A 25,507-nucleotide genomic window follows, 5' to 3' on the forward strand; every position below is an offset into this window, starting at 1 on the left:
TGTGTGTGTGACAATCATTGCTACTTTAACTTTAACCTGTAAGTTTTTATATCAGCTAAAACCACCAATCTGTTTGACTGGATTCAGAATAAAACTAAATTCTGTTGTACCCAACAATGTTAGTATTTGAATATTGTTACTTGAAAACTTATTCCTGGTTACATACATACTGTTAAGAAAGTATTGTCTTATATTTTGCCTAAAATGAGAATGCATCGTAATCGTTGGCAACTGGTGAATTTTGTTTTAGGTGGGGCTGAAAGTTTGTAAAGCAAATACCTGTAGGGGCGTCATCCTCCCCCAGAAGATTTCTTTGTGATTTTCACATACAAATATTGAAGATCTTTGCTCCTTCACAACTCTGTTGTAATATTCTTTTCCCAAAATACAACCATCCATCCATCCATTTTCTACTGCTTATTCCCTTTGGGTAGCGGGGGGCACTGGTGCCTATCTCAGCTACAATCAGGCGGAAGGCAATAGTACGTTAATGTTAAATCTTACTTGTGAAAAGTAATCCCCCAATTCCTATTTTCAACAGTCCGCTAATATTAACAGTAAAACGCTGAACACCGCCCGGCATCTTTGTTTTCTACCTGTCAACTGTCAGTTTAAGCTGCTCGCCAGCTCCTCATCACCACTTCAAGATGGCGGCCAAATTGCTCGCGTCACAGCAGCCAATGCGGCGTCTACCTATAAGATGTCTCTGGTTATAACGTCATTGCAAACACGACAATCTGTTGCATCCACTGCAGTTTGCTACCATATTCATACTTTTTGTAAAGTGATTTTTTTCAAGCAGGGTTGCATGAGGTACCTACACATAGTGTCACGTTAGTCAGTGTATCACAAACGGTAACGTATGGTTATACGGTGGTCAGCAGCACCGCATATTTTAGCCACCTACAAAAAGACAAACATAGTCAAATAAAGGTCAGTTAAAATGTACACTATATTAAGAATATGTGTACAGATTGCTTTTGCATAGGGCCCTGAAATCTAAACAGTACATTGTTCATTGTTATTTTCATGTATTTGTTATGTTTTTCATGTGTACGCAGACATAAACACACAAACAGAATGAGATGAGATCAATGACATAAGGTAAGAACAGGATAGAAACTGCTGTGGAACTAACTAGCTACAATGCAATATGACATGGAAATACAATGTTAACACTTTTGTACAAATAAGTACAGTTCAACTTGTTTTTCCAAATGTGTTTATTCTGTAAAGCAATGAGTTAAATGTTTAAAATGACTGGTTAATAGTGTTATTATGAATTGCAAGGTCAGCACTATTTTTTTTCCTGCAATTTCAAATGCACTTGGTTTTAATAAATAAATACAGCATTTTAAAAACATACATAATCTGTGTAAATGTATTAGTCTGTGATTAAAATGACTTGAAAGGACTCGAAACTCAAAATGCAGGACTTGAGACTTTCCAGTCTTGACTTTGGACTTGACTCGGGACTTGCCTGTCTTGACTCGAGAGTTGAGGGCAAAGACTTGAGACTTACTTGTGACTTGCAAAACAATGACTTGGTCCCACCTCTGGCATGAACTCTGACATAAAACAAATTGTAAGTCCAGGAAGTGACGTACTCTTCGCGCATGCGTGGATCGATCGTGTCGTGAATTTATATCCATTTTTAAAAAGTGTGAAACATTTGCTCTCATACACAAAAGTGTCTTTCTTAAAGTGAAATCCAAATTCTAACATTGTGTTAATGATTTGAATTTATTAATTCAATCTTGGAAGATTGTACAAAATAGAAAAAGCCTTTATTATATTTACTGAAATAATTTAAGTGTATCATTTATTTATATATATTTTATTTTAATCTTATTCGAATGGTCTCTCATATTTACTTTTACTTTCTTTAACGGGTTTTCTTTGTAAGAGGATTGGATTCAATGTGATGTTTTTTATATTGCCGAGTAAAATATTGAAAAAACATTGACTCATATTGTATTGAAAGTACCTTAATGTGTCTAAACATTGTTTATGTGTGTTTAATTGTTCAATGAAAAAAATAAATAAATACTCAGAAGTAGAACTGGTTAGCAAATAAACTCTTATGTTAACATAAGACATGTTGAAGTCATATTACATGACATTATATAAATATGTATATTAAATATAATTTGAATAGTTGGCAAGTAAACAAAATGCATTTGCCATACCTAATTGTATTATATCAATTATAACTCAACCCCACACATTACAACATGTATTCACACTTTGTTGTGTGAAAATATTTTACACAAACTTACATTCAATTATAGTAATGATTATAATATAATAAGAAATTTAACAATGTGTGTTCTGGATGTAAATTAATTCATGGAAAATAAATTGATTAACAATTAATCTTTTTAGCGAGGTAGCATTTTTTTTTACCTGGAAACTTATCTCCTTAAGTGTGCAAATAAAGTCTTACGTATTACTTGTATTACATTTGAATAGAACCTTATTGAGCATATTAACAAGATTCTGTTAGAAAATGTGTTGAGTATGAAAAATGTCATTTTGAATTTGCGTACAGGATGTAGAATGACGATGATCTCGACCCACCATAAAACAAATCAGGCCTACTGAAAGCCACTACTAGCCACCACGCAGTCTGATAGTTTATATATCAATGATGAAATATTAACATTGCAACACATGCCAATACGGCCTTTTTAGTTTACTAAATTGCAATTTTACATTTCCCGGGAGTTTCTTGTTGAAAATGTTGCGGAATGATGACGTATACGCGTTACGTTAAGGACTGTCAGGAAATATTAGCGCTGCGCACACACACAGCTAAAAGTTGTCTGCTTTAATCGCATAATTACTGAGAATTTTGGACATCTGTGTTGCTGAATCTTTTGCAATGTGTTCAATTAATAATGGAGACTATAAAGAAGAATGCTGTTGGTGGAAAGCGGTGGATTGCAGCTGTCTTTAGCACCGAGACACAGCCGGTGTTTCTTTGTTTGTTGTGAAAGCAGAGCGGTCAAGCGAACATGTTTTCTCTACGTCAACCAGCAAGTTTTTGGATGGGAAAATGGTGATATATATCTTACCGAAGACATCAGTGGATTATTTGTCGTTCTGCAGCAGCTATGAGCTTGGCTCCTCGGCTTCTCTCTTAGACTCGAGGTATGCCTTTACAATCTTTAAAACCTCACTAAAACACTATTAAAACAATAAGCAGATAAGGGATCTTTCAGAATTATCCTAGTAAATGTGTCTAATTGCATCTGAAACGCTCACACTGCCGTCGCCCGGAGCTGTCGCTTTTTTGTTTTTCCTTTCTATTCCTTCACTTTCAATATCCTAATTCAAGAATCTTTCATCCTCACTCAAATTAATGGGGAAATTGTTGCTTTCTCGGTCCGAATTGCTCTTACTGCTGGTGGCTCCCATTAAAAACAATGGGAATATGTGTGGAACCCTGCAACTCGTGACATCACGCGCACATACTTCCGGTAAAGGCAAGGCTTTTCTATTAGCGACCAAAAGTTGCGAACTTTATCGTCGATGTTCTCTACTAAATCCTTTCAGCAAAAATATGGCAATATCGCAAAATTAAATGATGAAGTATGACACATAGAATGGACCTGCTATCCCCGTTTAAATAAGAACATCTCATTTCAGTAGAGATTTTCAATGAGATTTTCTAATTTAAACGGGGATAGCAGGTCCATTCTATGTGTCATACTTCATCATTTCGCGATCTTGCCATATTTTTGCTGAAAGGATTTAGTAGAGAACATCCACCATAAAGTTCACAACTTTTGGTCGCTAATAAAAAAGCCTTGCCTGTACCGGAAATATTTGCGCGTGACGTCACGAGTTGTAGGACTCCACACATATTCACATTGTTTTTAATGGGAGCCACCAGCAGTAAGAGCAATTTGGACCGAGAAAGCGACAATTTCCCCATTAATTTGAGCGAGGATGAAAGATTTGTGAATTAGGATATTGAAAGTAAAGGACTAGAAGAAAAAATGGCAAAAAAAAAAAAAAATGTGACGGCTCCGGGCGACGGCAGTGTGAGCGTTTCAGATGTAATTAGACACATTTAGTAGGATAATTCTGGAAAATCCCTTATCTGCTTATTGTTTTAATAGTGTTTTAGTGAGGTTTTAAAGATTGTAAAGGCATACCTCGAGGTCGGATGGCTGCGGTGAACACACTGTGTCTCAGAGAGAAGCCGAGGAGCCAAGCTCACAGCTGCTGCAGAACGACGAATAATCCAATGATTTCTCCGGTAAGATATATATCACAATTTCCCCATCCAAAAACATGCTGGTTGACGTAGAGAAAACATGTTCGCTTGACCGCTCTGTGTTAAAAACAAACAAAGAAACACCGGCTGTGTCTCGGTGCTAAAGACAGCTGCAATCCACCGCTTTCCACCAACAGCATTCTTCTTTATAATCTCCATTATTAAATGAACAAATTGCAAAAGATTCAGCAACACAGGTGTCCAAAATACTTTGTAATTGCACGATGAAAAGAGACGACTTTTAGCCGTGTTTGGTGCTACGCTAACATGTCCCCTCCAACAGGTGATGTCACGCGTATGAGTCATCATTCCGCAACGTTTTTAAAGGGGAACATTATCAGCAGACCTATGTAAGCGTCAATATATACCTTGATGGTGCAGAAAAAATACCATATATTTTTTTAACCGATTTCCGAACTCTAAATGGGTGAATTTTGGCGAATTAAACGCCTTTCTGTTTATCGCTCTGGAGGGGATGACGTCAGAATGTGACGCAGCTATTCGGCCATGCTATGGCTATGAATAGCGTCAATAGCTATTCACTCAATAGCTTCAGTTTCTTCTTCAATACTTTCATACTCCAACCATCCCTTTCAATACATGCGTAATCTGTTGAATCGCTTGAGCCGCTGAAATCCGAGTCAAAATCAGAGCTAATGTCGCTATATCTTGCTGTGCTATTCGCCATTGTTTGTTTATATTGGCAGCACTGTATGACGTCACAGGGAAATGGACAGTGGCATCGCAAATAGCAAAAATCAAGCACTTTGAAGCTTTTTTTAGGGATATTCGGAGACCGGCAAAATTTTGAAAAAAACTTCAAAAAATACAACATGCCACTGGGAACTAATTTTTATTATTTTTAACCCTTTTGAAATAGTGATAATGTTCCCCTTTAACAAGAAACTCAAGGGAAATTTAAAGGGTAACATTATCACAATTTCAGAAGGGTTGAAACCAATAAAAATCAGTTCGCAGTGGCTTATTTTATTTTTCGAAGTTTTTTTCAAAATTTTACCAATCATGGAATATCCCAAAAAAGGGTTTAAAAAGCCTGATTTTCGCTATCTGTAAATCCGCCATCCATTTTCCTGTGACGTCACATAGTGACGCCAATACAACCAAACATGGTGGATAGAACAGCAAGATATAGCAACATTAGCTCGGATTCAGACGTGGATTTCAGCGATTTAGGTGATTTAACAGATTACGCATGTATTGAAACGGATGGTTGGAGTGTGGAGGCAGATAGCGAAAGCGAAATTGAAGAAGAAACTGAAGCTATTGAGCGAATAGCTTTTGAAGCTATTCGGCGATCGCCTTCTAACCAACGATTGCATCTTTTGACCACTGGAGCAACTTAAATCCATCGATTGGTAAAAGTTTGTTTGGCATAACATGTGGGTGGAGGGAAAGGCTGGAGGCAAATATAGCTACAAATGTACATACAGCTAGCCTAAATAGCATGTTAACATGGATTAGCTGGCAGTCATGCCGTGACCAAATATGTCTGATTAGCACATAAGTCAATAACATCAACAAAACTCACCTTTGTGATTTCGTGGTCTTTATCGTTGGAAATGCATCTGCTTTGAGTGTCGCAGGATATCCACACATCTCTGTGCCATCTGTCGTAGCATAGCTGTCGTCGGTAAAATGTGCAGAACAAACAAAGGACTTTCGCATCTTTTGACCACTGGTGTACTTGAATCCGTCAATTGGTATGTGTTTGTTTGGCATTAAATGTGGGTGGAGGGAAAGGCTGGATGCAAATATAGTTACAAATGAGGCATAACGATGCAATATGTACATACAGCTAGCCTAAATAGCATGTTAACATCGATTAGCACGCCATGCTAATCGATGCACACTCCACGTAAGTCAACTTTAATCCGTCCCTGTTCATGTTGTTACACCCTCCGACAACACACCGACGAGGCATGATGTCTCCAAGGCACGGAAAACAGTAGAAAAAACGGAAAATAACAGAGCTGATTTGACTTGTGTGTGTAATGTGGTGGAGAAAATGGCGGATTGCTTCCCGTTGTAACGTCACAGGTGAAAGGTCATTGCTCCGACAGCGAACAATTGAAAGGCGTTTAAATCGCCAAATTCACCCTTTTAGAGTTCCGAAATGGGTTAAAAAAACATATGGTCTTTTTTTCTGCATCATCAAGATATATATTGATGCTTACATATGTCTGGTGATAATGTTCTCCTTTAAAATTGCAATTTAGTAAACTAAAAAGGCCGTATTGGCATGTGTTGCAATGTTAATATTTCATCATTGATATGTAAACTATCAGACTGCGTGGTCGCTAGTAGTGGCTTTCAGTAGGCCTTTAAATTTAACAGTAGAAGATGAGAGGCACTACATACAACATCAAATATACATTCATATTAAACATGCTGTGTTTTTAAAGTACATTTAGCACAATCACTAAGTGTTTTTAAATCCCTGCAGCTTCCATGACTGTTACACACTTGTGTTTACTGTCCTGACACTTATGCCGGAACATCTTATCACACACATTGCAACTAAATGGTTTCTCTCCAGTGTGTGTTCTCATGTGTCTGGTCATGACAAGCTTTGTGGAGAAATGCTTCTTACAAACAGGGCAAGTAAAAGGTTTCTCGCCAGTATGTGTTCTCATGTGTGCGGACATCTTAGGCTTTGTGGAGAAAGTCTTCTTACAAACAGAGCAAGTAAAAGGTTTCTCTCCAGTATGTGTTCTCATGTGTGAGGTCATGTTAGACTTTGTGGGGAAACTCTTCTGACAAACAGAGCAAGTAAAAGGTTTCTCTCCAGTGTGTGTTCTCATGTGTATGGAGATGTCAGGGTTTCTGGAAAAACACTTATTACAAACAGAGCAAGTAAAAGGTTTCTCTCCAGTATGTGTTTGCATGTGTGTGATCATATGCTGCTTTGTGGAGAAACGCTTCTTACAAACAGAGCAAGTAAAAGGTTTCTCTCCAGTATGTGTTCTCATGTGTTCGGTCATGTTAGACTTTCTGGAGAAATTCTTCTTACAAAGAGAGCAAGTAAAAGGTTTCTCTCCAGTGTGTGTTCTCATGTGTCTGGTCATGGCAGGCTTAACGGAGAAACTCTTCTTACAAACAGAGCAAGTAAAAGGTTTCTCTCCGGTGTGTGTTCTCATGTGTGTGGTCATGTGTTGCTTTGTGGAGAAACTTTTCTTACAAACAGAGCAAGTAAAAGGTTTCTCTCCAGTATGTATTCTCATGTGTCTTGTAAAATCAGTCTTCAGTCTAAATGATTTCCCACATTCAGAGCAGTCAGAGTCTTTGTTGTTAGTGTGATGTCTCGTATCACCTTTAGAGTCATTTTTACTCTCCAAAGGTTCTTGAATGTGGTCACTGTGATCAGAAGAGTCTGACATCATGTGGTCCATGTCTGACAGTGGAGCAAAGATGCTGTCTGGTTCCGACTTTATATCTTCACAATGCTCTCCATCAGCTTCTGTGATGTGTTGACTTACAAGCTCCGCCCCTCTGTTCTCCTCACTTTGACTGTGATGAAGCTGTAAGGACTGAGCTTCATCTTCATCATTATCCTCCACCAACCTTTGAAGCTGCTTCCACAGTTCCTCCTCTTCCTCTTTAATGTGGGAGGGGGTCTGTAGCTCCTTCTGTCCCACACTGGAGCTCCACTCCTGCTGCTTGGAGGGAATCTCTTCATGACTCTCTGCTGACACCTGCTGGACGTCTGCAGAACATAAAACACAAATGAGGTGTTACTCTATTGAAGTTTGCAGTATTCAAACTATTCACATGTGAGCTAGGCCAAATAGACAGTGATGGGCAAGCGACCTGGAAAATGTAGTAAGCTAAGCTACAAGTTACTCTCCATTAAATGTAGCTAAACTATCCTCAGAGAATTGTAGCAAGCTACACTACACGCTACACTGCAAAAGTAGCTTGCCACATCAAAGCTACATTTAACAGCATTTCTATCTATTGGCCCACATGTATAATATCAAAGTTAATGTAACTGAGAGTGTACAAATGGACCCAGTGAGGTTCCATTGCTGTTAACTATCTGTCATTCAGCTGGGGATACCTTACAACTACCTCAAGGGGTCTCCGCAATCCACTGTATGTATTTATTCATTTATTTTATTTCTACCATTCTTGAGAATCCATCAAGGAAAAGTAGCTTCCGTATGAGCAGGTGTGAACAAGTTAGGACATACATCATGGTCCCTATACGGAAAACCATTGCATCGAATAGAGAATGTCTCATTTGCACCCCTGGTGGTGAAATCTATCAAAATGAGGGTGGTCCCAAAAAGGAGGAATTTTTCAAATTGACTGTGTGTCAGTTTTGAATGTGTTCCCCTTCTGAGCAACGTATGAAATAACAAGTGTATGTAAGACATTGAAATGGGCCCCTTTTGGCCAAAATTATTAAAAAAAATATGTTTACACACACAGAGAGAAAGAGAGAGAGAGATCGTAATAACATCAAATAAATAATGTATCAATCAATGATTATTTATATAGCCCTAAATCACTAGTGTCTCAAAGGGCTGCACAAACCACAACACAAACCACAACGACATCCTCGGTAGAGCCCACATAATGTAGAATAAAAACCAGTTAAAAAACAGAATCCAAAAGAAATTTACAAAAAGCTTATTTTTTTATATTGGAATAGTATGTATATATTAATAATGTTGTAAATATAAATCTTGATATATCTAAAAAGGGGGAACCTAAATAGGTCGGCATTTTTCAGAGGTCTCAAGAAGGTCACACATACAAGAATGTACAGTATGTATGTGTGTGTGTGTGTGTGTGTGTGTGTGTGTGTGCGTGTGTGTGTGTGTGTGTGTGTGTGTGTGTGTGTGTGTGTGTGTGTGTGTGTGTGTGTGTGTTTGTACAAACCCTGTTTCCATATGAGATTGGAAATTGTGTTAGATGTAAATATAAACGGAATACAATGATTTGCAAATCATTTTCAATCCATATTCAGTTGAATATGCTACAAAGACAACACATTTGATGTTCAAACTCATAAACATTTTTTTTTGCAAATCATTAAATTTAGAATTTGATGCTAGCAACATGTGACCAAGAAGTTGGGAAAGGTGGCAATAAATACTGATAAAGTTGAGGAATGCTCATCAAACACTTATTTGGAACATCCCACAGGTGTGCAGGCTAATTGGGAACAGGTGGGTGCCATGATTGGGTATAAAAACAGCTTCCCAAAAAATGCTCAGTCTTTCACAAGAAAGGATGAGGCGAGGTACACCCCTTTGTCCACAACTGCGTGAGCAAATAGTCAAACAGTTTAAGAACAACCTTTCTCAAAGTGACATTGCAGGACATTTAGGGATTTCAACATCTACGCTCCATAATATCATCAAAAGGTTCAGAGAATCTGAATAAATCACTCCACGTAAGCGGCATGGCCGGAAACCAACATTGAATGACCGTGACTTTCGATCACGAATCTCTAAATGAAATCACCACATGGGCTCAGGAACACTTCAGAAAACCACTGTCACTAAATACAGTTGGTCGCTACATCTGTAAGTGCAACTTAAAGCTCTACTATGCAAAGCGGAAGCCATTTATCAACAACATCCAGAAACGCCGCCGGCTTCTCTGGGCCCGAGATCATCTAAGATGGACTGATGCAAATAGGAAAAGTGTCCTGTGGTCTGACGAGTCCACATTTCAAATTGTTTTACGAAATATTTGACACTGTGTCATCCGGACCAAAGGGGAAGTGAACCATCCAGACTGTTATCGACGCAAAGTTCAAAAGCCAGCATCTGTGATGGTATGGGGGTGCATTTCCACTTCCTGGGAAACTGATCAAGGAGCTCTTTGTATTATTAGGTTCATCAGTGCTAAATATTATAAACTTATCACTTTCCTCGGGCACTGTTCCCCTAGCATTCAAAAAAGCGGTTATTCATCCTCTTCTTAAAAGACCTAACCTCGATCCTGACCTCATGGTAAACTACCGACCGATGTCTCACCTTCCCTTTATTTCAAACATCCTCGAAAAAATTGTTGCGGAGCAGTTAAATGAACACTTAGCGTCTAACAATCTATGTGAAACCTTTCAATCCGGTTTCAGGGCAAATCACTCCACGGAGACAGCCCTCGCAAAAATGACTAATGATCTATTGCTAACGATGGATTCTGATGCGTCATCTATGTTGCTGCTCCTCGATCTTAGCGCTGCTTTCGATACCGTCGATCATAATATTTTATTAGAACGTATCAAAACACGAATTGGTATGTCAGACTTAGCCCTGTCTTGGTTTAACTCTTATCTTACTGATAGGATGCAGTGTGTCTCCCATAACAATGTGACCTCGGACTACGTTAAGGTAACGTGTGGAGTTCCCCAGGGTTCGGTCCTTGGCCCTGCACTCTTCAGCATCTACATGCTGCCGCTAGGTGACATCATACGCAAATACGGTGTTAGCTTTCACTGTTATGCTGATGACACCCAACTCTACATGCCCCTAAAGCTGACCAACACGCCGGATTGTAGTCAGCTGGAGGCGTGTCTTAATGAAATTAAACAATGGATGTCCGCTAACTTTTTGCAACTCAACGCCAAAAAAACGGAAATGCTGATTATCGGTCCTGCTAGACACCGAACTCTATTTAATAATACAACTCTAACATTTGACAACCAAACAATTAAACAAGGCGACACGGTAAAGAATCTGGGTATTATCTTCGACCCAACTCTCTCCTTTGAGGCACACATTAAAAGCGTTACTAAAACGGCCTTCTTTCATCTCCGCAATATCGCTAAAATTCGCTCCATTCTGTCCACTAAAGACGCTGAGATCATTATCCATGCGTTTGTTACGTCTCGCCTCGATTACTGTAACGTATTATTTTCGGGTCTCCCCATGTCTAGCATTAAAAGATTACAGTTGGTACAAAATGCGGCTGCTAGACTTTTGACAAGAACAAGAAAGTTTGATCACATTACGCCTGTACTGTATATACCTTTATATACATATATACATACATATATACCTATACTGTATATACCTTTATATACATATATACATACATATATACCTATACTGGCTCACCTGCACTGGCTTCCTGTGCACTTAAGATGTGACTTTAAGGTTTTACTACTTACGTATAAAATACTACACGGTCTAGCTCCATCCTATCTTGCCGATTGTATTGTACCATATGTCCCGGCAAGAAATCTGCGTTCAAAGGACTCCGGCTTATTAGTGATCCCCAAAGCCCAAAAAAAGTCTGCGGGCTGTAGAGCTTTTTCATTTCGGGCTCCAGTACTCTGGAATGCCCTCCCGGTAACAGTTCGAGATGCCACCTCAGTAGAAGCATTTAAGTCTCACCTTAAAACTCATTTGTATACTCTAGCCTTTAAATAGACTCCCTTTTTAGACCAGTTGATCTGCCGTTTCTTTTCTTTTTCTTCTATGTCCCACTCTCCTTTGTGGAGGGAGTCTTGTCCGATCCGGTGGCCATGTACTGCTCGTCTGTGTATCGGCTGGGGACATCTCTGCGCTGCTGATCAGCCTCCGCTTGGGATGGTTTCCTGCTGGCTCCGCTGTGAACGGGACTCTCGCTGCTGTGTTGGATCCGCTTTGGACTGGACTCTCGCGACTGTGTTGGATCCATTATGGATTGATCATTCACAGTATCATGTTCTCATAGTCATCATTGTCACCGACGTCCCACTGGGTGTGAGTTTTCCTTTCCTTGCCCTTATGTGGGCCTACCGAGGATGTCGTAGTGGTTTGTGCAGCCCTTTGAGACACTAGTGATTTAGGGCTATATAAGTAAACATTGATTGATTGATTGATTGAAATTACTCAATGCAAGATGCAGAATTAGTAACACTAATAGAAGCATGTAAAGTAATGAAAGATCTAAAGGTCACAATATACACAGATAGCCAATACACATTTTCAACAGTGCACACATTTGCATAACACTGGAAGAATATAGGAACGTCAACAGGAAAACCTGTAAAACATGGAGAATTATTGGGAAAAAATGAGTAAAAGCAGTACAGCTACCAGCTAAAATAGCAATATGCAAATGTGCAGCACACACACCAAAGGAGCAGACGCAGTGTCACTGGGAGGTGTGTTTGCTGACAGCAGCAAAACAAGGAACAGGAAAAAGAAATACACATTTCAAATTACAAATTAGTGACATAAATAATGATATACTAAAATATATGCAACAACAAAGTACTCCAAAAGAAAAAGATAAATGAATAAAAAAAAAACAGAGTGACGTTGTACAAAGAATACATCTATGTATGTCCAGACAATACACTAATCGTACCAAACAATCAGTAGAAGTGGGTAGCAGTTGTGAGCCATAGGTGAACTTATGGCTCAACAGGAGGGACATGACTAGAAGTACCATACTTCCTATAGTTTAATTCATACAAAAAATAAAAAAAATGTATACAACATCTATGCATGGATTTTATTGAACTAAATGAGAGTGAAGGAAAACATTATTGTCTGGTCATAGTAGATGCATTTTCAAAGTGGGTAGAAATATTTCCTAAAGGAAAAGCAGATGTGCTAACAGTAGCAAAAGCATTATGCAAGAGTTAGTACAAATGTACAGTATATGAACCTTACAAGTACAACAGGACTAAGACCCTTTGAAATAATATTTGGAAGACCTTGTCAGCTACCAAAATTTTGAAAAATCGATGAAAAGGAAACATTGGCATTCTCCAAGGGGGGAGAGAGGTTGTAAACAACTAAGACAGCAGTAAAGATAGTGGAAAGACCAAGCTGACTACACTTAGCACATTGTAAAAAGGTCATATAATGGAAAAAAAAGTATTTGGGATTGTATTTGTCTTATTAAAGGGACATGTTAACTAGCACACTACAAATTCCACCGTCACAGTTGTGTCAAAGTTTGATAATAATTGGTTCCTGTTTTGGCAATTAATTTGTTCCTTATGGCAGAGCAAGTAGGAAAGGCTACACAAATTGATTGTGTTGTATGTAAAAGCCCAGACAATTAGTCAAGATGAGTCAAAAAGGTTTGATTGAAGTAATGAGCAAAACAAAATGTACCTGTAGCTAAAGAGACAAAACAGAAACTAATATTTGATAAATATGTAAAATAATAAAATAAAATAAAAAAAAGCTAATTATACCTGCATTGACACGTACAACAGTTAGGAAACTTATCATAAGATAACTGCTTACACATAGCAAATGTATGAATATTTGTACAAGGATTGTTAACATATCTGAATAGTTTTGATACCTGGACATTGGAAAATAACTAGACATGATGTAAACTGGCAAAGTGTTTTAGATCTAACTTGATCGATCCAAAGGGTGTCCAAAGAAGTGTATCTGACGACTATAAATTGGTAAATTAAGTTGTAGCTGGATTTGAATCCTCCGTCTACTGGTGGTGTACGATTAACAAGAATGTTGATAGAATAAACTACGTCTACTACAACGTACAGAGATTAGAAAATTACACAGGCCGACTTGAAGCCGTCGCTGATCAACTCGTCGCCACCTTCCTTATGGCTTTTCAAAACCGTATAACGCTAGATATGTTGTTAGCGGAAAAAGGGGGCGTGTGCACAATATTTGGTGAACAGTGTTGCACGTTCATACCAAACTACACTGATGCAGAAAGTAGCCTGACCAAAGCACTGGAAGGCCTGCACACCCTTAACGGTAAGATTAAAAAGTACTCTGGCATAGATACATCTATGTGGGAGGGGTGGTTGGACGTGTTTGGCAAATACAAGTCTTTGATATTTAGTATCTATGGCCGTGTTCAACAATACTGACGTTGTGTGGATGTTGTTATATTTCCTGTCTTGTGTTCTCTGCTTAACCGTCTTGATTACCACAGTGATTAGCCCAGCAGACAATAAAGCTGTTCAGACGCACTTTCTGGCGGACGACAGAGAAGATGAATCTGACGACGAGAATACCTACCTGGATGGTGTTCCTGATTTATTTCCAGAAATGTCATAATAAATAAAAAAATACCGGACAATTCTGCAAACTTTATGGCTGGCTCACATCGTGGTCACTCCGTGATCACTTACGACCGCCAGACACTTCTGGATGTGTATGGATCGGGCCATTTTGGACTGATAGACGCGTGCTTGCTAGACCTGCTAACTAGCACGGGAATACTTCACCGGCTACATCCAGCGGCCTGTGAAGCAGCGGAGTATAGTAGCAGCGGAGGCCGTCAACGGAGCAGACGCCAGTGGTGTGATCGGAAACGCGGATGCCGAGCGGGGCTAAAAACAAAGCTAAAGGCTAATGCCCACAGAACACCACTTCCCTCCATCCTGAAGCAGGATTTAAATGGAAGATACGAGACGACTGGTCTAGGTAAGGAGTCAGTTAAATTAGAACAAATTTTTTCTGCTTTGATTGTTTCAGAGTTAGACATGCGTTCTACTGAGGTGGAAAACTATGATGCGTCCAGTTTATCAAAGCACCAAACAAACAATCGGAAAATTCCCGTCGTATCAATTCCTAGATATGGTCGTAATTATATTAGGTGCACTGGGCATAATAAACACAACATTATTAATATTACTACTACAGATAATTTGATCAAAAATTCCCTAAAACAGCCAATTACCTATAATATAAGTTTTTTAGACATAAAATCATTGTCTCCCAAAACGTTGTTAATTAATGAGGTCATCAGAGACAACAATCTTAACGTCATCGGTCTCAGCGAAACCTGGCTTAAACCAGTCAACTTTTTTGCGCTAAATGAGGCATCTCCTCCTAACTTTACACATGCGCATATTGCCCGTCCCCTTAAAAGGGGTGGGGGGGTCGCACTAATATACAACGTAAACTTTAACCTTAGTCCTAACATAAATAATAACTATAAATCGTTTGAGGTGCTTACTATGAGGTTTGTCACACCGCTGCCTCTATTCCTGGCCGTTATCTACCGCCCCCCAGGGCCCCATTCGGACTTTATCAATGAATTCTCAGAGTTCGTTGCTGATCTAGTGACGCACGCCGATAATATAACTATAATGGGGGACTTTAATATCCGTATGAATACCCCATCGGACCCACCGTGCGTAGCGCTCCAGACTATAATTGATAGCTGTGGTCTTACACAAATAAAAAATAAACCCACGCATCGCAACGGTAATACGATAGACCTAGTGCTTGTCAGGGTTATCACCGTTTCCAAAGTTACGATACTCCCGTATACTAAACTATTGTCAGATCATTACCTTATAAAGTTCGAGATTCAGACGCATGTTCGGCAAACTAATAATAATAATAACTGCTATAGCAGCCGCAACATTAATACGGCCACAACGACAACTCTTACTGACCTACTGCCCTCGGTAATGGCACCATTCCCAAAGTATGTGGGCTCTATTGATAACCTCACTAACAACTTTAACGACGCCCTGCGTGAAAACATTGATAGTATAGCACCACTAAAGTTAAAAAAGGCTCCAAAAAAGCCTACCCCGTGGTTTACAGAAGAAACTAGAGCTCAGAAATTATTATGTAGAAAGCTGGAACGCAAATGGCGCACGACTAAACTTGAGGTGCACCATCAAGCATGGAGTGATAGTTTAATAACTTATAAAAGCATGCTTACCTTAGCTAAAGCTAAATATTACTTGAATCTCATCCACCTTAATGAAAACAATCCTAAATTTTTGTTTAGTACGGTAATAATAATAATAATGGATTAGATTTATATCGCACTTTTCTATTGTTAGATACTCAAAGCGCTCACAGAGAAGTGGGAACCCATCATTCATTCACACCTGGTGGTGGTAAGCTACATCAGTAGCCACAGCTGCCCTGGGGTAGACTGACGGAAGCGTGGCTGCCAGTTTGCGCCCACGGCCCCTCCGACCACCACCAATCATTCATTCATCATTCATTCACCAGTGTGAGCTGCACCGGGGGCAAGGGTGAAGTGTCCTGCCCAAGGACACAACGGCAGCGATTTGGATGGTAATAGGTGGGAAGCGTACCTGAAATCCTCAGGATTCTGACACGTCCGCTCTACCCACTACACCATGCCGCATCGCTAACCCAACAAGGGACTCCTTCCAGTAGCTCCACCCATTCGGCAGATGACTTTATGAAGTTCTTTAATAAGAAAATTTTACTTATTAGAAAGGAGATTAAAGACAATGTGTCCCAGCTACAACGGGGTTATATTAACACTGACACGATTGTATATACAGCGGATACTGCAAATATCCAATAATAGTTTCTCTCGTTTTGAGGAAGTAACATTAGAGGAATTGTTACAACGTGTAAATGGAATAAAACAAACAACATGTTTACTTGACCCACTTCCTGGGAAACTTATCAAGGAGCTCTTTGTATTATTAGGTCCATCAGTGCTAAATATTATAAACTTATCACTTTCCTCGGGCACTGTTCCCGTAGCATTCAAAAAAGCGGTTATTCATCCTCTCCTTAAAAGAACTAACCTCGAAACTGACCTCATGGTAAACGACCGACTGGTGTCTCACCTTCCCTTTATTTCAAAAATCCTCGAAAAAATTGTTGCAGAGCAGCTAAATGAAAACTTAGCGTCTAGCAACCTGTGTGAAATCTTTCAATCCGGTTTCAGGGCAAATCCCTCTACTGAGACAGCCCTCATAAAAATTACTAATGATCTATTGCTAAAGATGGATTCTGATGCGTCATCTATGTTACTGCTCCTCGATCTTAGTGCTGCTTTCCATACCGTCGATCATAATATTTTATTAGAGCATATCAAAACACGAATTGGTATGTCAGACTTAGCCCTGTCTTGGTTTAACTCTTATCTTACTGATAGGATGCAGTGCGTCTCCCATAACAATGTGACCTCGGACTACGTTAAGGTAACGTGTGGAGTTCCCCAGGGTTCGGTCCTTGGCCCTGCACTCTTCAGCATCTACATGCTGCTGCTAGGTGACATCATATACAAATACGGTGTTAGCTTTCACTGTTATGCTGATGACACCCAACTCTACATGCCCCTAAAGCTGACCAACATGCCGGATTGTAGTCAGCTGGAGGCGTGTCTTAATGAAATTAAACAATGGATGTCCGCTAACTTTTTGCAACTCAACGCCAAAAAAAACGGAAATGCTGATTATCGGTCCTGCTAGACACCGACCTTTATTTAATAATACAACTTTAACATTTGACAACCAAACAATTAAACATGGCGACTCGGTAAAGAATCTGGGAATTATCTTCGACCCAACTCTCTCCTTTGAGCCACACATTAAAAGCGTTACTAAAACGGCCTTCTTTCATCTCCGTAATATCGCTAAAATTCGCTCCATTCTGTCCACTAAAGACGCTGAGATCATTATCCATGCGTTTGTTACGTCTCGCCTCGACTACTGTAACGTATTATTTTCGGGTCTCCCCATGTCTAGCATTAAAAGATTACAGTTGGTACAAAATGTGGCTGTTAGACTTTTGACAAGAACAAGAAAGTTTGATTATATTACGACTACAACGTATATACCTTTATAAACATATATACATACATATATACCTATACTGGCTCACCTGCACTGGCTTCCTGTGCACTTAAGATGTGACTTTAAGGTTTTACTACTTACGTATAAAATACTACACGGTCTAGCTCCATCCTATCTTGCCGATTGTATTGTACCATATGTCCCGGCAAGAAATCTGCGTTCAAAGGACTCCGGCTTATTAGTGATTCCCAAAACCCCAAAAAAGTCTGCGGGCTATAGAGCGTTTTCAATTCGGGCTCCAGTACTCTGGAATGCCCTCCCGGTAACAGTTCGAGATGCCACCTCAGTAAAAGCATTTAAGTCTCACCTTAAAACTCATTTGTATACTTTAGCCTTTAAATAGACTCCCTTTTTAGACCAGTTGATCTGCCGTTTCTTTTCTTTTTCTCCTATGTCCCACTTTCCCTTGTAGAGGGGGTCTGGTCCGATGGCCATGGAACGTACTGGCTGTCCAGAGTCGGGACCCAGGATGGACCGCTCGTCCAGAGTCGGGACCCAGGATGGACCGCTTGCCTATGTATCGGCTTGGGACATATCTGCGCTGCTGATCCGCCTCCGCTTGGGATGGTTTCCTGCTGGCTCCGCTGTGGACGGGACTCTCGCTGCTGTGTTGGATCCGCTTTGGACTGGACTCTCGCGGCCGTGTTGGATCCATTTTGGATTGAACTTTCACAGTATCATGTTAGACCCGCTCGACATCCATTGCTTTCCTCCTCTCCAAGGTTCTCATAGTCATCATTGTCACCGACGTCCCACTGGGTGTGAGTTTTCCTTGCCCTTATGTGGGCCTACCGAGGATGTCGTAGTGGTTTGTGCAGCCCTTTGAGACACTAGTGATTTAGGGCTATATAAGTAAACATTGATTGATTGATTGATAATTATGAGGGAAAAATTGATGTTCAATCCTGAGTGTAAACATAGCTTGTTTCAAGGGAAGTTAAACAATAACTGAAAATTGCAAGAAGAAGTTATTAGGGATACGAAGATTATGGGGAATTTATTTGATAAACAGGGGGGAATGTCAGAAAAATTCTGTGTAAATTATCAAATAAAACCTTGTATTACATTGTGTTCCTGACGAGAAGAAAAAAGGCTGGAGCTTTCCAAGAAGAATGCTGGACTTCCAGGCGGACAGATAGCAGAATCTGCCCAACTTCCAGAGAAACTCTTTTAAGTATTTTTACGAACCCTCTTTGATCTATTTTATGGGACTCTCTGTGATCTATTTTATGGGATTTTCTTTGATCTGTTCGGGAACCGAAGGCAATGCTGGTCATGACCCACTTCCATGAGGAAGCAGCTGTGGGAAGGAGGGGGGTGAAAATCAAATAAAGAACCACGAGAACGATCTTGGGGCAGAGCATGGTGCAGGATTTGTACAGGCAGTACAATGGCCATGCCTCTCCTCGGATCCGAGTATAAATTTAATTCTGTCTCTGTTTGATTCTTTGCCTTTTTGTCCTGTTTAATAGATGTCATCAATGTTTGAACCTGACAGATGGAGGTCTCGCAACTACGGTAAGCAGCTGCCAACTTCATTTTCCCCCGTAGAAGAAGAAGTACGTTTGACACCCCTGATGTAAAGGATGCATAACGTGACCCCAGCCTCTACTCAGTGGCCTAGTGGTTAGAGTGCCCGCCCTGGGATCGATAGGTTGTGAGTTCAAACCCCGGCTGACTCATACTATAGAATATAAAAATGGGACTCATTACCTCCCTGCTTGGCACTCAGCATCAAGGGTTGGAATTGGGGGTTAAATCACCAAAAATGATTTCCGGGCGCGGCACCACTGCTGCCCACTGCTCCCCTCCCCTCCCAGGGCGTGATCAAGGGTGATGAGTCAAATGCAGAGAATAATTTCACCACACCAAGAGTGTGTGTGACAATCATTGGTACTTTAACTTTAACTTTACTGTAGCATCTATTCTATGCACCTTATAATGCGGTGTGCTTTATATATGAACAAAGTTTTAAAATAGGCCAATCATTGAAGGTGCACCTTATAATCCGGTGCGCCTTATAGTGTGGAAAATACAGTATATCTCCATCTTTAGTGATAAATGTGTCCCCCGGATGAACATGTGTCACAAACATTGTATTAGATGATATGTGGATGTTGTGCTTACTTGGACTGTGATGAAGCTGTGAGGACTCAGGTGGTTTGTCTTCATGCTCTTCAGTCTTCACAGAGACAACAGTCAGTGGAAACTTGCTGACATCAGCCTCCTCCTGCCCTACAGGACACTCTCCCTCCTGACTGATCCACACTTCCTCCTCTTCCTCTTTAATGTGGGGGGGCTGTGGATCCTCCTGCTGCTGAAGGGGACGTTCTTCTTGACGAGCGTTCATCTGTTGGACGTCCGCAAGACAACACAAACAAACTTCAGCTCAGATGTGTCAAATGTTTTTTAGACCATCAAATATAATATTTTCCAAGTGGACTGACACCACTTTGTGGTGATGTTCTTCTACACATGGAATAATCATCAGTTATTGATTATTATGAATTGTGTTATTGATCCTGTTTTCTGCATTTACATTAATTACTGATTAAAAAGTAACAACTTAAAGAAAACCTCCTGCTGGGATTGTAGTTCCGTCATGACTGCATGAAGTCAGTCTGCACGTATAAAAGTGTCATTGTGCTGCAGCATCAAGTGACGCCAACTGGCTCCTCCCACTACCAACCTACCAGCCAACCTTGACGTGCACCTCCAAAATAGTCCCACCTCACGTCAACGGTGACCAGGACTACAGAGCTGTGGTCGGTTGGCTTTATTTTTACGCGCAATATCCTCTCCTTGTTCTCCATTACCTCCCTGCTTGGCACTCAGCATCAAGGGTTGGAATTGGGGGTTAAATCACCATAAATGATTCCCGGGCGCGGCACCGCTGCTGCCCACTGCTCCCCTCACCTCTCAGGGGGTGATCAAGGGGATGGGTCAAATGCAGAGGACACATTTCACCACACCTAGTGTGTGTGTGACAATCATTGCTACTTTAACTTTCTTCTGTGAAAGCAACATTTTTAACCCAACAAAAAACAAACAGAAGTGCAGCGAAGCACGTGGAACAAGTGCCAGTGAGTATGTATATATAAATATATACATATACACATACATATATATATATATATATATATATAGATATATATATATATATATATATATATATATATATATATATATATAAATGTATAAATATAAACGAATATTTAGAATATTTGGGTACCTCATGTTTCGACTACAAACAAAATATTGATGCAAATTCATTTTGTGTGCAGTATATTAAAGCTATTTTTAATATTTAACATTTATTTAATTAAATATTTATTTTAGTCTGACTGAATAAGCATTACTCGCTTACAATTGTGCAAATAGTGTATTCATAATAACAAACATCAGTCGATTTAATTTCCATGATATGTCCACCCAATGCAGCTGAGATAGGCTCCAACTCCCCCCCCCCGCAACACCAAATAGGGACAAGTGGTAGAAAATGGATGGATGGATGTTATCAAGGTAATAGAAGTGCGTGCAAACATCATTTGTATTTATTGCTAATAAAGTTGACACCAACATAAAGCAGACCACTGCAATAATACATTATATTACACTGTCATTACAATAACAATAATATTTTTTTTCATCCTGTAAAGCATCTTTGAGTACACTGAAAAGTGCTATACCAAATAAAATGTATTATTATTATTATTATACCATGTGACTTATTCCAGACTTAAATTACGAGACGTTCGTTTCTTTCTAGTAACAAATATTTAATGATGTTAAGTGTGACTGTAATATACAACAGAAACAGTTAAAGTATTAAATAAGTCAATATAATTCTCATAGAGAACATATAAAATACACTCCTCAAAAAAAACAACAGTTAAAGTATTAAATAAGTCAATATAATTCTCATAGAGAACATATAAAATACACTCCTAAAAAAAAAAAAAACAGTTAAAGTATTAAATAAGTCAATATAATTCTCATAGAGAACATATAAAATACACTCCTAAAAAAAAAAAAAACAGTTAAAGTATTAAATAAGTCAATATAATTCTCATAGAGAACATATAAAATACACTCCTAAAAAAAAAAAAAACAGTTAAAGTATTAAATAAGTCAATATAATTCTCATAGAGAACATATAAAATACACTCCTCAAAAAAATGCTCGCATTTGCTACAAAGGCCTGCTAGCGGGCTAACGCTAGCACGTTAGCTTCGAACAACATATGAGGTAAATAAGATAAATAATATGAAAATATATCATGTATATTACCTCATAAGCCGCGTGTACAAGAGAGGAGTGGAATATATTCTTCCTATTGTTACACCAGCAACTCTTTTTTGTCTTCTGTGGCCGGGCGAAGGAAGTGTGCACCACTCACTATTGTCCCAGTGAAACACGTGTTTGAAGGAAGTGTGCACCACTCACTATTGTCCCAGTGAAACACGTGTTTGAAGGAAGTGTGCACCACTCACTATTGTCCCAGTGAAACGCGTGTTTGAAGGAAGTGTGCACCACTCACTATTGTCCCAGTGAAACACGTGTTTGAAGGAAGTGTGCACCACTCACTATTGTCCCAGTGAAACACGTGTTTGAAGGAAGTGTGCACCACTCACTATTGTCCCAGTGAAACACGTGTTTGAAGGAAGTGTGCACCACCTACTATTGTCCCAGTGAAACACGTGTTTGAAGGAAGTGTGCACCACTCACTATTGTCCCAGTGAAACACGTGTTTGAAGGAAGTGTGCACCACTCACTATTGTCCCAGTGAAACACGTGTTTGAAGGAAGTGTGCACCACCTACTATTGTCCCAGTGAAACACGTGTTTGAAGGAAGTGTGCACCACTCACTATTGTCCCAGTGAAACACGTGTTTGAAGGAAGTGTGCACCACTCACTATTGTCCCAGTGAAACACGTGTTTGAAGGAAGTGTGCACCACTCGCTATTGTCCCAATGAAACACGTGGTTGGCCAACATTTATTCCGGGGTTGAGAACACTTCTATGACGTCACACAGGAGGAAGCACAAAACAAGATAGCGTCTGGCGGAGATTACGTTGTTTTGGTTATTATGGTTTCTAGGTCTTAATTACAACGTACATGTGCACATGTGTGTCGTTTAACAGAGTAAACGTCGTTATTAATTGTTTGTATGCGGATACATTAGTCTGAGTGCACTTTGACGTGCTAGCCTAGCCTGCTGGTTAGCTTAGCTTGTTAGCTGCTAACAAAGAGAGGCGGAAGTGATCGACACATCAAAGCAGAGATCCAATGTAAGTGTAAAGTGTTTTTATTGTGTGAACATGTCTACATTACAAATGATGTGAGTGTTGCTGAGTCAGCGACTAACTGCTGCTGTTGAAGAAATATTTGTGATGTTAGAAAAAAAAAAAAAACTACAGCAGAGTACAAGGAGGAACTTTGTCGAACAAAAGAGGAGAAGGCGCGACAACATCAACTACTGGACGCTGTTTTCAAGGAACATCAAGTTGTGTTACACATCCAGCCTTCCATCCCTCTTCTGCTTATCTGAGGTTGGGTCGCGGGGGCAGCAGCCTAAGCAGGGAAGCCCAGACTTTCCTCTCCCCAGTCGCTTCGTCCAGCTCTTCCCGGGGGATCCCAAGGCGTTCCCAGGCCAGCTGGGAGACATAGTCTTCTCAACGTGTCCTGGGTCTTCCCCGTTGCCTCCTACCGGTTGGACGTGCCCTAAACACCTCCCTGGGGAGGCGTTCGGGGGGCATCCTGACCAGATGCCTGAACCACCTTATCTGGCTGTTCTCGATGTGGAGGAGCAGCGGCTTTACCTTGAGCTCCCCCCGGATGACAGAGCTTCTCAGCCTATCTCTAAGGGAGAGACCCGCCACCCAACGGAGGAAACTCATTTAGAATAGAATACAATAGACTTAATTGTCATTATATTTGCATATAACAATATTAAAGACTCCAGTTTAAGGTGCGGTAGTGGGAGCAAATATGGGGTCAAATAAATAACACAAGGGGTAATAAGGGAAAACTAACGATTGAAATAAACAGACCGCTTCGGCCACTTGTACCCGTGATCTTATCCTTTCGGTCATAACCCAAAGTTCATGACCATAGGTGAGGATGGGAACGTAGATCGACCGGTAAACTGAGAGCTTTGCCTTCCGGCTCAGCTCCTTCTTCACCACAACGGATCGATTCAGCGTCCACATTACTTCAGACGCCGCACCGATCCGCCTGTCAATCTCACGATCCACTCTTCCCTCACTCGTGAACAAGACTCTGAGGTACTTGAACTCCTCCACTCGGGGCAGGGTCTCCTCCCCAACCTGGAGATGGCACCCCACCCTTTTCTGTACGAGAACCTTGAACTCGGACTTGGAGGTGCTGATTCTCATCCCAGTCGCTTCACACTCGGCTGCAAACCGATCCAGTTAGAGTTAAAGATCCTGGCTAGATGAAGAGACTTAATCCTGCAGCCACCAAACCGGATCCCCTCAACGCCTTGACTGCGCCTACAAATTCTGTCCATAAAAGTTTAGAACAGAATCGGCGCTTTGGTGGAGTCCAACCCTCACTGGAAAAGTGTCCGACTTACTGCCGGCAATGCGGACCAAGCTCTGGCACTGATCATACAGGGAGCGGACCGCCACAATCAGACAGTCCGATACCCCATACTCTCTGAGCACTCCCCACAGGACTTGCCGAGGGACACGGTCGAATGCCTTCTCCAAGCCCACAAAGCACATGTAGACTGGTTGGGCAAACTCCCATGCACCCTCAACAACCCTGCCGAGAGTATAGACCTGGTCCACAGTTCTACGACCAGGATGAAAACCACACTGTTCCTCCTGAATCCGAGGTTCGGCTATGCGGCATTAATGTCAAGTCCGCTCAATAATAAAAGTGTGCAATGACAAAGATGGTCATGTCCACGTACTTTGAGGGTACAAAAGAGGATTTTCACCTCCAGTACTTCTGAATGGACCTTCCCGGGAAGGCTGAGGATGCTTCTTCATATTGACACAAATATATAAAAAACACTAATCTTATGACGGATGCTTTTGCAATTGTTTTATTTGATCTTTCCCAACACCTGGTGGCCACAATAATTCATGCAGTCAAGCTCATGGCGCAGAATGTTGGCTAATGCGGACATGTTTGTTACTGTGTACGTATTAAGCAACTATAATTATTTGATATGCTTAAAAGTGCTGTTTTAGCTTAGCTGTTGTGTAGCTGCTAACTCCTGGCGTGTCCAAAGTGCAGCCCATAGCTATGTTTTTTACCGACAACGGGGAGTGTTGAAAATGTGGTATTTGCGTGTCGGTCCAATCAGCGGCAGCTACGCCCTGTTTCACTGGCACACCATTTTAAAGAGGAAGCGGTGGATTCACTGAGCCTTCACATTAAGGAGGAAGAGGAGGACCCACTGACCCCTCACATTAAAGAGGAAGAGGAGGAACACAGCATCAGTCAGCAGGGAGAGCATCTAGAAGGACTGGAGGAGGTTGATGTCACCAAGCTGCCAGTGACTGGTGTCCCTGTGAAGAGTGAAGATGATGAGGTGAAAGGTGAAAGTGAGGAGAGGGGAGGGGGGGAGCCTCCAAGCAGCAGCTCAACACAACACATGACAACAGAAGCTGATGGAGACCACTGTGGAGGATCA

General features: G+C 40.6%; 2 protein-coding genes and 1 long non-coding RNA gene across 3 annotated transcripts in view; 2 read left to right on the forward strand and 1 right to left on the reverse strand.

Annotated features, from left to right (window-relative positions):
• Positions 1-25,507, forward strand: part of LOC133546709 (oocyte zinc finger protein XlCOF8.4-like) — a 233,491-nt gene that overhangs the window by 141,277 nt on the left and 66,707 nt on the right. The window lies entirely within an intron of this gene.
• Positions 6,608-22,276, reverse strand: LOC133546708 (zinc finger protein OZF-like). The gene is made up of 3 exons (XM_061892510.1): positions 22,128-22,276; positions 19,965-20,187; positions 6,608-8,009 (listed from the first exon to the last, which is right to left on the reverse strand). The coding sequence occupies exons 2-3, from the start codon at positions 20,185-20,187 to the stop codon at positions 6,736-6,738; spliced, it is 1,497 nt and encodes a 498-aa protein (XP_061748494.1). The 5' UTR covers positions 22,128-22,276; the 3' UTR covers positions 6,608-6,735.
• On the forward strand, positions 18,781-20,413 carry LOC133546722 (uncharacterized). Its single transcript, XR_009805261.1, has 2 exons — positions 18,781-19,355; positions 20,079-20,413. It is a non-coding gene; the product is annotated as an uncharacterized LOC133546722 (long non-coding RNA).

This window comes from Nerophis ophidion, unplaced genomic scaffold (genome assembly GCF_033978795.1).
Source record: "Nerophis ophidion isolate RoL-2023_Sa unplaced genomic scaffold, RoL_Noph_v1.0 HiC_scaffold_38, whole genome shotgun sequence".
In the NCBI taxonomy this organism is placed as follows: Eukaryota; Metazoa; Chordata; class Actinopteri; order Syngnathiformes; family Syngnathidae; genus Nerophis; species Nerophis ophidion.